Raw genomic sequence first — 12,433 nt, 5'->3', positions numbered from 1 at the left:
GAGTGGTGACGAGGAGAAGGTAGGAGAGCCGGTGAGGACTGTTGCTGCAGAGTCATAACTGGAGTGGGTAATACTTGGCCAGCAGAGGTGTGGGGACACCAGACAAACATGGAGAGCAAGAAAAGCAATTCAGATGAGAGGAAGCGAGGAGAGAATGGAGTCCAAGAGACTTAATGGTGGAAATGCCAAATGTATCAGTTTGGGAATAACTTGTCATCCCTCACTGAGCACTCTTACAGACTAATTTATGAAACTATGATAGGTTGTTCCACTCCACTGCCAAATATAATGCAGTACAAACTGACGAGGAATACAAACCTGCATTTTTAGGTGTGGTATGATATTTTATGGTGTATCTTAAGGGAAAAATAATTGCCGTGGTCGAAAGGAAATTTCAGCAGCGTTCTTGCTAATTCTGTCAGTGTCAAATAAGTGTGATTTTGACCACTGTCACTGTGTGTGTGCTTTTTTCATGAGTTTCTTTCTACCTGCTTGCATTCTCCTCCCACCTGTCTGCTAAGGATGCAGTACAGGCAGTACCAGACAAACGAAAGGATTTTGCTGGAAGCTAAATCCATGAAATTAAATGTACAAGGAAGATCATTTGGGTTACTGTTTGACATCCTTTTTTTTCCAGCATCAAAATGAATCATCACAGGTACTTTCACAGCAAGGTGTTTATGCGAAAAATCCCCCACCTCGCCTTTTTTTAAGAAAGAAAAAGAAAACAAGAGATGTTTAAAAATGACTGACTCGTACTCACGCTGACGTGAGGAGCTTGTGCGTGTCCATGTCTGGTCTCGTCACAGACTGACAGTTCAATTAGTTTGAGCTAAATGATGCATGACGTCTCCCTCATGGCCCTGGTAATCGTCAGTGTTCTGCTTTGAAGAGCTCATATTGTGCATGAGTAGATAGCTAAACCAATAGTGGCTAGTGCTAGTCAAAAGTAGAAATGTATGATTTGCTGATCCCCGTAGATGCCAGAGTGAGGCATGGGACCCTGTTGGCTTCAACTCTCAGAGCTCATCATAGATTTGCTGGTATTTTTCAGAGAAAACAGTTTTATTTCCCCGCCTCGCACCCCTCTCCTCTGTGCTTCTGCAAAGGAAAGTAGCAGCAAATGGCTTTGAACTATTTGGAGTTTTAATTAGGTATTCTTCATCAGGAGGGGGTGGAGTGTGGGCGACTGTGGAGGCGTGTGCATGCATGCATGTATGCACAGATGAGAAAAGTGCGAGCCTGCGCCGTACCTGTGTGATTGTGTTGGTTGCGCCGTATAATTGTGGATTTGTTTTTCTAAGCAGCCATTTTACGTGAGCATTATCAAGCTCGTGTCAAGTGCTTTTTCTGGGTGTCAGCAATCAGCAGACAGAGGACAGACAGTGAAGATGTTTGAAGTCCTTAGAAGTTCCCTACCTTGATCTGCATGCAGCAGTCATCCTCTGACTGCCACCAGCACATAGTAACTTTTTGATTTAAGTCTTTGCTTTTGTTTGATGTTCCAAATGTGTCAGAGGAGGGGAGAAAAAAAACTGCAATGATTTATTTCATTTGCTTTGTTCTTCCTATCAGCAAAGGCACATTACCTTTTTAGATTCTTTTAAAAAAAAAATGAAAAAAAACTAAATTAAAACACTGCTCAAGTATAAGCCTGAATGAATGGAACCTCGTGATTGGTCAGAACACAGCTGAATGTTTTACTCAACACTTTACTGACAACACTCGCAAAAAACTAATTTATTTCCTTAATGGGCATGTGTTAGTTGTTTTTATTTAACAGCATGTTGGTTTCCCGTCCTAGTAAACAATTTTATGAGTGGGAGGGGGGAATCCAGTATCCTCTCTCATACCCTTTGTTGTTTAAAAGGCCCATATGGATTGTGAATCGGCAGCAGCTTTCAAAGCATCATTAGTCATGCATAAAAGCCTGTGTTAGCGCTTTAATACTAGCCCTGGGCTCAGACTCACAAGATCTGCTTTAATTGCCCACCACTGCCACGTTCTGTGTTGGTGTGCACATGTGCCATGTGCGCAGGCATACACGCATGTGTGCGTGACAGTTTGTCTTCTCTGCGTGTTTTCTAATTGTCCTTTGCTTTGCCGGACACTAATAAGCACATAAAGAGAGCGAGTGCTCTAAGATGGGCATTAAAAAAAAGATTCAGACACACCCCTCTTGCATGTTTTGAATAATGATCTCCTCTGTCTGTTTTCTTTTCTTTACCCTTGGCTGCCAATCTGTGTGTGTGTGTGTGTGTGTGTAGCGGTCCACCTGTTAGGTTTGACCTGGCATCTGCGTCACGGTGAGAGCCAGCTGTATGAGAATGGCCTGAGCTCAGCAGACCATCAACAAGAGGACCGCAGCAAAACCAGACCGACGAGCTCCGTCCACCTGCTGGACACGCTCAACCCTGAAAACACACACAGTGGTGACAGAGGTGAGCTGACACGCACACAGTGTACACTGTAATAACAGATGTTCTGCACTCAGCCACTGACAGGATCTGCCCGTTAGTAACAACAAAACAAATGTAATACAGCAACTTGAAAAATTTGTATTAAATGTATTGACTAAAAACATAAGTGATGACTTCGAGTGCTTCACTTCATTTTTCTTTATCTGTGCCTGGCTGTTTTCTTTTTCTTTCTATCGACATTTTTGCAAGCAAAAAGGCAAGGAAAGCATTTTTGACTATTTCATTAAGCATGCCCAATAAGGGCGTATTTTGACAAATCGGAATTATTTTCAGGGCCTTCATATTTCAGGTTTCCATGGAAAACCACCCCTTCAGAGTTGCTCTGGACTTACCTTCATGTCAGTCTTTAACCAGACTTATGCGATGTTAGTCATCTGGGACTTTTCATTTTAACAATGTTTTTAAAAACTGTCTGCGGTGTAGCTTCGAAGTTCTGCAGACTTTTGCAGAGAGCTCCTCATCTTTGCTTTAGGTTGTCAGCTCAAGGCTACAAGCCTTTACATGTGTAACACACCCGACTCATCAAATGGATTATGAGTAATGTACATGCCAAATTTTGAGACAGGAGAGGAATGTGTTAAAAAATTATGGACATGAAGTTGTCTTTGGATAACTGTTGAATCTTTGCCTAAATCCTGGAGAGCGCTCTTGATGGGCTGCAGAGACATAAATGAGTTTTTCTTCTTCATGCTGTTTGCCATTTTTTACTTTTGCTGGGTGCACCTGGTTTTCTGGAAGGAGGCCAGCTGTTGGTTTTGATGGTACCTGTGATAGCGCTCTGATAGATTTGTGCTTTTGTGTGAGTCCTGGTATTATGTCCTTCATTTGCATGGCTCCACTCTACTCATATTATCACCTCTGCATAAATGGCAACTTTCAGTCAACTTTCAGCCACATGGCAGCTCTTATAGGCATGAATTATTGATCAAAAAAATGAGACACATCTGCCCACTTAGTGTCCCGGTTACTTTTGGACCACGGCAAATTGTGCACCATAGCTTAAGAGGATTCTAGGTGTTTCTCTTTAATGATGCTGGGAACCACAGCTGAGACTTCAATTTAGGATCCATTAACTTCTGCAAACTAAACATATGGAACAATGACATGTAATGTTTTAATCACATTTTTACAAACACCATACACATAAGCTAAAGATTAAGCCTGTCGTGTTGTGTTGCTGCAGAGGCTAAAACGAGTACAAAGAGTTCCTGAAGAGCGAAAACTGAAGATGCACCAAACACGTGCGCTTATATTCAGATCTTCAGGTGCAGGTCTACAAATTTCAATCAGCTTCTAGTGCATTAAGTCCCTGGCTTCGTAAATAACACTCTTCCCACAACTAATGATCCAATACAATAGAGAGACATTAGTCCAGAGATAAGCCTGACTCTGATTACTCATTTTTTAGAAAGGCTAGGAAACTGGTTAATCGCATTTTCTTTTTCCTGCTACGTGACTGGAATTGCTTTTCTCCACTCTGCCTTCTCCCAACTAGCCAGAGGAATTACTAACACCAGTTTAACCCCACGATATGGGACATTAATTGTGAGCGTCTCAGGTCATGAAGTCAGGCAGGACAGAGCAACCTTCATGGTTGGTGTGATTCTGATGGATATTACATCGGAGGCTGTCGGAGCCCACGTTCAGCGCTTACACAGAGAACGCGCGAGGCAAAACTGCAACTCGCTGCAATTTAGGCAACCTGGGACATCCCTGAAGCAACTATTCTTGATGAATCCTCACATTCGGAGGATTAACGCTCTCATCAGTATCTAAATCCTCCAATAGAGCACGCAGGGGTCGTGGAATTCACTTCTGAGTGTTGCGTCACAACAATCTATTGTTTCAGCTCTTATTGGTTTATATGCGCCGGGAAAGCTGGGAAATCAAAATGGGCAAAGCTAAGCTGTTGATGCAGGGGGCTCAGATTAATAAAATTGGCACGGTGGAGGTGGTCCCCAGGCAGAGGAGGGCCAGGGAGATTAGAGATTAGGCTGTAATCCAGTGTGGCAGATTATCACGCTCATCCTGCTGCACCCATCACCTCTCACACCAAGAGACCACACAATCCCCTAGATTACACCGCGAACGATGGCGAGGGAAGGAATGGAAAGGATAGAGAGAGATAAGGGGGCAAGGGACGGATTCACGACGAAGCTAAAAAAGAATTGCTGTCATTAAAGTAGCAAATTGCTTAAACGTCTTAGAAGAAGCTTTCACGACTTGTCTGCAAACCACCAAAAAAAAGAAACCCAAAGAACAACAAGAAGCAAAATGTTCAGTTTTTTTAATTCGGAATAAATTGTCTTAGACTAACGCACTGCTATAAACACAAGGAACACAAGTAACAGTGGGAGCATGAAGATAGCTGAGGCGGCTGATTGGAGGATAGTCATCAGTTTCTGCTTGTTTTGATATAAACTGATGACACAGTAGGGAGAGATGAAACGAGCTTGGCGGAATGATTGGAAGGTAGTAATCTTCTTGTATTGTCGTTCATGTATTTTTAGTGTTGTTGTTTTTCTGTCAACTTCAATGCCATAAAGATGATTTGTTGGCTCCACTCCGAAATCAGAATCCGGAGCCGCAAGACTTCTAATCCACCTTATGAGGCGGCCCGCGCCACTGTGCTTGATGCTAATTGACATGTTGTGTCATGCGCGTATGGCTAGCGTCTCGTCAAGCCGCACGTGCTGTTTTATGTTCTTCACGCTATCTCTCCTGCAGTTTCCAGAGATCACCAGCAGCCCCTCTAAGCCGACCACACATAAAAGCTTCTCTAATTAGTATTACAGTAATTGCCACTCGCCCCATGATACCCAACCTCGCGCTGATGTGCATGCATGAATGTGTGCTCACAAACACACCGCCTTTCCCTTATCTCTTCTCTGTTTTTATATCAAACAAGCGAGGGTAAGGGCATTTAGAGATAGCCATCTCTCTCACACACACACACACACACACACACATTAATGGAAACTCTTCTGGCGTACATGAAAGCAGATGTGCCCAGAACAGATTTTTTTTGTCGGTGGAATCCCTTCCTTAATGAAGTACATCAGAGTTTGAGAGTAATATTTCACTCAATGTGCAACGTCGGATGTATTAACGATATGAAATGATACAAAGTGACATACAGTAGAGCGGCGCTTTGCCTCATTATAATGTGGAGATGATGAAATGTGGAGCTTGTGGAATGCCATCTGAGCCTATGTGATGATTGTATAAACTCCTGAGTTAGTGCCGAATTGTTTTCACTGTGCCTGATGGTGTGGTTGGAAAATTGTGTGTAGATGGATGAAATGTGACAGGGACAGAGAGAAGGGCTCTTAAAGAGCACATCAATATTCTAGACTGCGTGCAGAGAGAGTGGAGGGGAGTGAGGCCGAGCAGTCCGCATGTGTGCACAAGAGTAAGAAAGTGTGTTGATGTTGCGCGCGGGTGCGAGCAGAGCGAATGTGTGTGGCGCAGAGGTGAGCGCGTGCGCGTGTGTGCAAATGCTTATGGACTGGTCCCTGTTACACTGGTCTCATTGATTTTCTCACGCTGGGATACAGTCTCAGGGTGTAACACATGCGCACACGCCCGCGTTCACACAGACACACACGCAGAGAGAGTATGGATCACTTAGTGAACCCCCTGCTTGAGCGCCTCAAGTTGAGAAAGTCTAACAGCATGTCTGTCTGTCTGTTAGGCGGCCGGCATTCAAAACATCTCATCCAGAAATATCGGAGGAAATGAAACATAATTTCAAACTACAGCCAGTGTTTACAGTGTACATGTCACGTTTTGTCAAGAGCAGGAACTTTTGACATTTGAGTAGTATGTGCCACAGGCTCTGACATCAATTGTAAAATAAACAATAAAATTAACTCAAAGCTGGTCAAAAGGTGGTCAAACAAGAACTTTATTCAACTGTTTCCATTTGATACTGGTGCACTGTCCAAAAGTATTGAGCCACCCATCAAGTCATTATATTTTGATTTTTGAATTTTTGTTTGCTATTGCTCAAGGGGTCTAGAGGAATAGTTCTCCGTGCTTTCTGAAGGTCTTTTTAAAGCTTTTCTTTGGACATTGGCTGCTTTTTTACTTATTTTCAGTTCAGTTTTGTTTGTTAAGCTACTTTGTTACTGGCAGCCTGTTGCAAAAACAACACATTTCTTTATTTTTCTATGAAAACTGACAGAATAAAAAAGTTTGGCATACAATAGTGTGCAGTGTGCCCTTAAAAATGAGGAAACTTGGCAACTGGAGGACAAAAGAATAAAAGAAATGATAGTGTAAAAAAACTTCTGTAGCAGATGAACGGTATGTGAAATCGATGTCCTTAAGAAATAGAAAAAATCCAGCAAAGACCTAATACAGGACCCGAGAGATCTGGCACTTCAGTTAATACTACTGTTCACTAAAGCCTCATCAGAAATGGTCTCAGTAGAAGGGTGGCTGTCAAGAAGCCTTTCTTCAGGATGAGAAACAGGGAGAGAAGTATGCCGAATTACACAGGAACTGGACTGAATCAGTGCCAACAGGTCTGATGGAGTCATGAATCCAGAGTAGTTTTGGTTTAAATAATCATCAGTATGGAGGAGGTCAGATGTCATGTGGTGGAGGCTCTGTCATGGTTGGGGGCTGTGTTTTAGCCAGTGGTGTTGGGGATATTTAAAAATTGATGGAATTATGAATGTCGAAAAGTACTGTCACCATGATACAGCATGCGGTACACGTGGAAAGTTTTATTTTTCAGTATGATGCCAAAAACACTGCCAATGCAGCAAAAGCATACCTGGATAGAAAAACACAATCAGTCATGGATTGGCCTCCCCAGAGCTCAGACTTAAGCATTATTGAAGCAGTGTGGGATCATCTTTATAGAGGACAAAATGCAGCCAACATCCAAAGAAGAGCTTTGAATGTCCTTCAAGAAGCCAGAAGAACTATTCCTTAAGACTGCTTAAAGAAATAACAAGAAAGCTGCCTAAGAGAGTTCAGGCCGTTTATTATGAATTAAGCAATCTCTGTATGTATGCACCTATTTCCCACCATCCCAGCAAAATATAAAGAAATTAGGGGTGGCTTGAGACTTTTGCACAGTCCTGTTAATGCGGTTATTAATGCGTTTAATTAGCAGCTTCCTTACATATTAAAATTACATTACATGCCACATGCCACAGTGAATTGTTAAACCAACCAACAATATCATATTCCTGACTCAGAATGTGCCTTTGGGGAACGGCTCCTCACACAAACATGATCAGTCTGCTTTCGCTGAAGTGAATGAGTCTTGTACCTTAGTTGACAGAAACACAAGTATTTTCTTGTTGTTTCTGACCACATTTTGATTATGCTTGTCAGTTAAATCCCTAACAACAAAACTGGTTTAAAAATAGATCATTTGAGCACAGTGCTGGAGTTTTGTTTCTTTTTTTCTTTGGCTTTTGTTGGAACAAACCTTCGAGTTCTTCTGCGCAGGAAAAACTGGGAAGATACAATTTTAAAAAAGCAGTTAAAGTAGCCTTGCTTTGATTTGTTTTGTTCCTACATTCAAACACTATTTACATATGCATCAGCATTAACAATCTAACAGCATAGCATGACATAAGCACATTTGTTAAGGAAATATATATTTTTATTAAGCAGGTAAAAATATCTCTTCACATATCTTTATCAGTAGTTTTTAAAATTTTGGAAAACATATTAGATGCAAATATTTCATAAAAATGACAAAGTGATGTACCAAAGTGTAAAAAACACTACAGAGAAGGAAGCCTGTTTTGTTACACAAAGTTGCATCGACCTTGTGTTCTACTTTTTTGGACATAAATATCCAAGAGGGGTAATTTAAGATACTTACAAGTCATTTTCAAAATGCATCACAGTAGTTAAGCCTCTAGACCTGCACCCAGACTACACAGGTAAAGCTTGAAGAAAAATAATCTGTAGGTACTTTATCCACATTCCAATTGACACAACACATATTACATGTGTAACAATGCATGTGTCGTGCAGTGAACGCGTTTGCTAAGGGCCAGATGTGTCTGTCACACACGTAGCCTGGGGTCTGATGGTAGAAGGTGAGGAAGAGAGAGTAATGGAAGGGCCTAAGGCCAAGAGCATTATCTTCTCCTGACTCTGACTGACACTCATTAGGCTGCACAGTGGAGAGAGGCGGCTGAAAGCTTATTAAGCCACCTGCTCAAAAGGCCCTTAATTGAATCCAAGTAATTATAGAGACCTTGCCCATTGTGATATTTTTATTCATCCTGCGGCAAACTCAATCTCTCTTGCATTTGGAACGCTATTAATGTTGTCTGCACCAATATGTGTGAGATTCAGACACAGACCTACGCGTCAGTATTGACGTGCGCACGCACACACACACAGTTCCAGTCCCCTCAGACGTGTCCCGTCACCAAGACCCTGGCTGCACTTTTTAGTCTGTTCTCTGCTTCATTAGAATCTGAGGGATAATAAAATTAATTGCAAAGACAGTTTAGTTCCTTTGAAAATAGATTACAGGTGTAATTGTTTTACCTGAATAACCCGTAGGCAAGAGAAATTAATTAGACCTTGTGTCCCAAGTCCTAATGTAGTTCCGTTCCTTCATTGGCCTGGTGCACCCACACACCCACATGCACACACTCAGAGACACACAGCACATTCAGATGGATGGGCAGGCAAACTCACGCTAACTTTTGGAAGCACGTGCTTTGCAAAGACGAGGGTGAAGGAGGACAATGTGGAGGTGTTAGCGAGTCATTAGAAATGGGAGAGGTTAAGAGTTCAATTGTAAAGCCGTCCTGATCCAGATGTCCTGCGGCCTGAGAACATTTTCAAGGGCTAATTTAGCAGAAAATATTGCAGTGTGTACATGTGTTTGCATATTGCGTGCGACTAGTGTCAGTGGGGGCATTAGGAGCACTATGTGTACAACCAGTATAATTGGCTGAAGCAGCATCATCATTATTATAATGCTCCCTATGTTGGTTATATCAGACTGACCCACTACCAATTCATCATTCCCATCAAGGCCATGTTGATGTTAGACATGAATGAGCAATGCAACGCTTTTATCTGTCCTTTAAACAGGCTCAACATTTTCAAATATTCCAATTTTTTTTTCCCCTGCCAACTAATGATAAAAGGAGGCTTATGCGATGCTGTTGTATTTTTACTCTAATTCCAAGCCGCCGATAGCAAGTGTGAATTTCAAGCTGCTTTTCTCTTATTAAAGTCACAAGATAGCAAGGTGCGAAGGAATTTTTGCCTCCCAGTTTGCATATCATCTTGTTTAAGCTTGTATTCTTTATGTCTGGCAGATAGGAATAAACACAGATTTGCTGTTTTGAAAGATCTTTTCAAAGAGTGGGCTCAGGTTTTGTGCTGAGACACACGGCTGGAACACATTGATTGACAGAAGTAATCTGAGCGGCTCTAGGAGCCCCCGGTCACCATGTGAGCCGTCTGGTTTCTGTGGGACTCCCAAAAATGCCTCGATCCTCTCCCCTGGTTTTACTGGAGCTGCAGTATTATTCTCTACGTGCTGAGACAGACGGAGAGAGAGGGAGGGAGAGAGAGAGAGATGCAAGGAGGGTTTTTCTTCTTTCTTGCATCAGCAGTTGTAACTCGACACAGCCACCTCCTCAATGAGCATGGTCCTCTCATATGTGCTCCCCCCTCCCTCCCTTTTACATCTCCCCCGCTTCCCCCATCTCCCTACCACCCTTCCTTGTGGCTGACCTGAGTGCCGCTTTCTGTCCCCTTGTTGCATCACACTTGGAGAAGCACTGTACAGTAATTAGCGTCAGTCCTGCTCATCTGCCCGCCAGCCTGCCAGTCAGCCTGCTTGTGCGCCTGTCTGCCTGCCAGTGTTCCGCCAACTGCCATGCCCTATTCATGTCCTATTCATCTAGTGCTGAATAAAAGACTGCTTTCCTCGGGACATCCATCCCTCTGCTGGCCTTTATATTTTTGTGGCGAGGCGCAGAAGTGAGGATTAGCATTAAAAGGAATAGACTGCTGAGGTAGACTCGGCAGGAATGCATGAATGCATACTTTAGTTCGGCCAAGCTGCTTTTGTTCGGTTTGGTAGAGATTTTAGTGCGGGAACAATTTATGCCTCATACAGACACCTGTCTGTGAGTGTGTGTGTGGGTTGTTGTTTTTTTTTGCTTTTGCTTTTACTTTCATTCAAAAATCCTTTTGAACTGTTTTTGTTCTCGTCCCAATCTCATCGTTTTGTCCCTTTTTTTTCTCCTCTCGTCGCACTAGTTAAGCGCGTTACCGAATTAATCACTTTATTATTTCTTTTCAAGTGTTGCCTAATGAGATAGAAGGGTAGAAAGAGATGATGTATGATCTTTTGGCATTCATTTGCACAATTTTTAAAATTCACTGAAATTCAAGTATTCACTGTGTGTGATTTGACGAGTGAGCTGCGAATGTCTTTTAGTCTTGGCTCTAAGATATTTGTCTCGCGTTAAGGTTCAAAGCTGACCCTTTCCACAATCTCGCTGCTACAGATGGCCTGCCAAAGTGTTGGCATCGTCACGTCCACTAACCAACCAGATAGGAATGCAGTATTAGATAACACACACTGATCAACTTTGACACTGGCACAAATTGTAAAGGAGAAAAAAAAAACACCAAAAGAAATGGAATGAATGGAGGTAAAATGTGGAAAATGAAGTGTTTGGAATTCTAGCAACGCAGAAAATCTAACTGAGTCGTGGCGGCAGAAGCTACGTTTGTATGATGTGTCTCCAGATGTCATTATGACTCCGTCAAGCATGGAAAGAAACAGCCGTTCATTGTGGCCTAAGATTCTGTAAGTTTCATCAATTGTGCGGTCCGCATAACACAACTTGATGTCGTACCTAAGTTTATTTGATCTATGTTGGCTTGAGATTGCTGAAATCTCCCAGTCTGCAGGTGCCACAGCTATACTAGAGATGCATGGACAGTAGTGCTTTGAGCAAGAAATGCATTGCTTAGGCATTTTCAACATACTGCAAACTTGTTGTCTTTGCTTTATAGAAAAGGGAAACGACTTGTCCAGGTAGTACCTGTCACCGTGTGATGACCCTTAGTAGGAGATGGATGGATGGATGGATGGTTGCACCTTTTGTCTAACATTTGTGTGCAGATATCCGGCTGTGTAGTTGGAGCAGGGTAGCATGTTTGCTGATTAACCCAAGGCGATCTGACCTGGTGACGAGACTAGAGAAGAAAAGTTGATGTGACATTTCAAGCAAAACCACAAATGTCAGCTTCATGGTGTGACAAGCTGGAAAGACAAAACGATCATCAGACCCAGAATTTTTCTCCGATCGTCATGAATATCTGTGTAAAACTTAACAGCTGTAGTTACTGAGAGGTCTGGAATAAAGAGGTGGAATGACCAACGGACTAATAAATATTCCCATCGCTTTAGCTTCTGCTAGCATAGCAAGATGAGTACCTCACATTCCTGCACTCTCCGCCTCCCTCGCTCTGACAGTACGTGTGATATATGTCGACTGGCCCGCGGGCATGTATGGTGTCGCCATAATGGAGTGGTAAAGCAGCAGGCATTATGGATTGAGAGCGAGCCGGCTCATCCATGAATCTGCCCCTAACTGTTCTTCTGCCTTTGTGGCCGTAACGATCGGCTGGCTCCCCTCTGTCACCATATTTCCTCCATCTTAGTTTAGAAGCAGGGATATATCTCTACATAAAGGCTGACACAAAGAGGGCTGGAGAGCCTTGCCTGCTCCCCAACACAAAAGACTCGGGCCTGGTGGTTGATAAAGGCTTATGGAGAGAAGAGGAGCTGATGGCCAGGGAACTGTTGGAAAGACCTATTCTCTTCACAGACAAAGACACACTCTCACTCAAGACACTATCTGTGTGCCGCTGTGACGCTGTTTGTGAATGCGTGCATGTGCCCTCCTCACTTTTTCTCATCCTTCGCTCTC

The 12,433-nt window shown here is 42.8% G+C and overlaps 1 protein-coding gene across 1 annotated transcript in view; it reads left to right on the top strand.

Moving 5' to 3' along the window:
* tenm1 (teneurin transmembrane protein 1) overlaps positions 1–12,433 on the top strand; it is a 190,295-nt gene that overhangs the window by 85,748 nt on the left and 92,114 nt on the right. Inside the window, exon 6 of the mRNA XM_084941232.1 lies at positions 2,268–2,441. Coding sequence (XP_084797358.1) covers positions 2,268–2,441 — 174 coding nt within the window. The remainder of the gene's footprint in view (positions 1–2,267; positions 2,442–12,433) is intronic.

This window comes from Perissodus microlepis, chromosome 2 (assembly GCF_051167445.1).
Source record: "Perissodus microlepis isolate ML-2025 ecotype Zambia chromosome 2, ASM5116744v1, whole genome shotgun sequence".
Lineage (NCBI taxonomy): Eukaryota > Metazoa > Chordata > Actinopteri > Cichliformes > Cichlidae > Perissodus > Perissodus microlepis.
The sequence above is the reverse complement of the archived record's forward strand: the minus strand, read 5'-3'. Positions and strand labels throughout refer to the sequence as shown.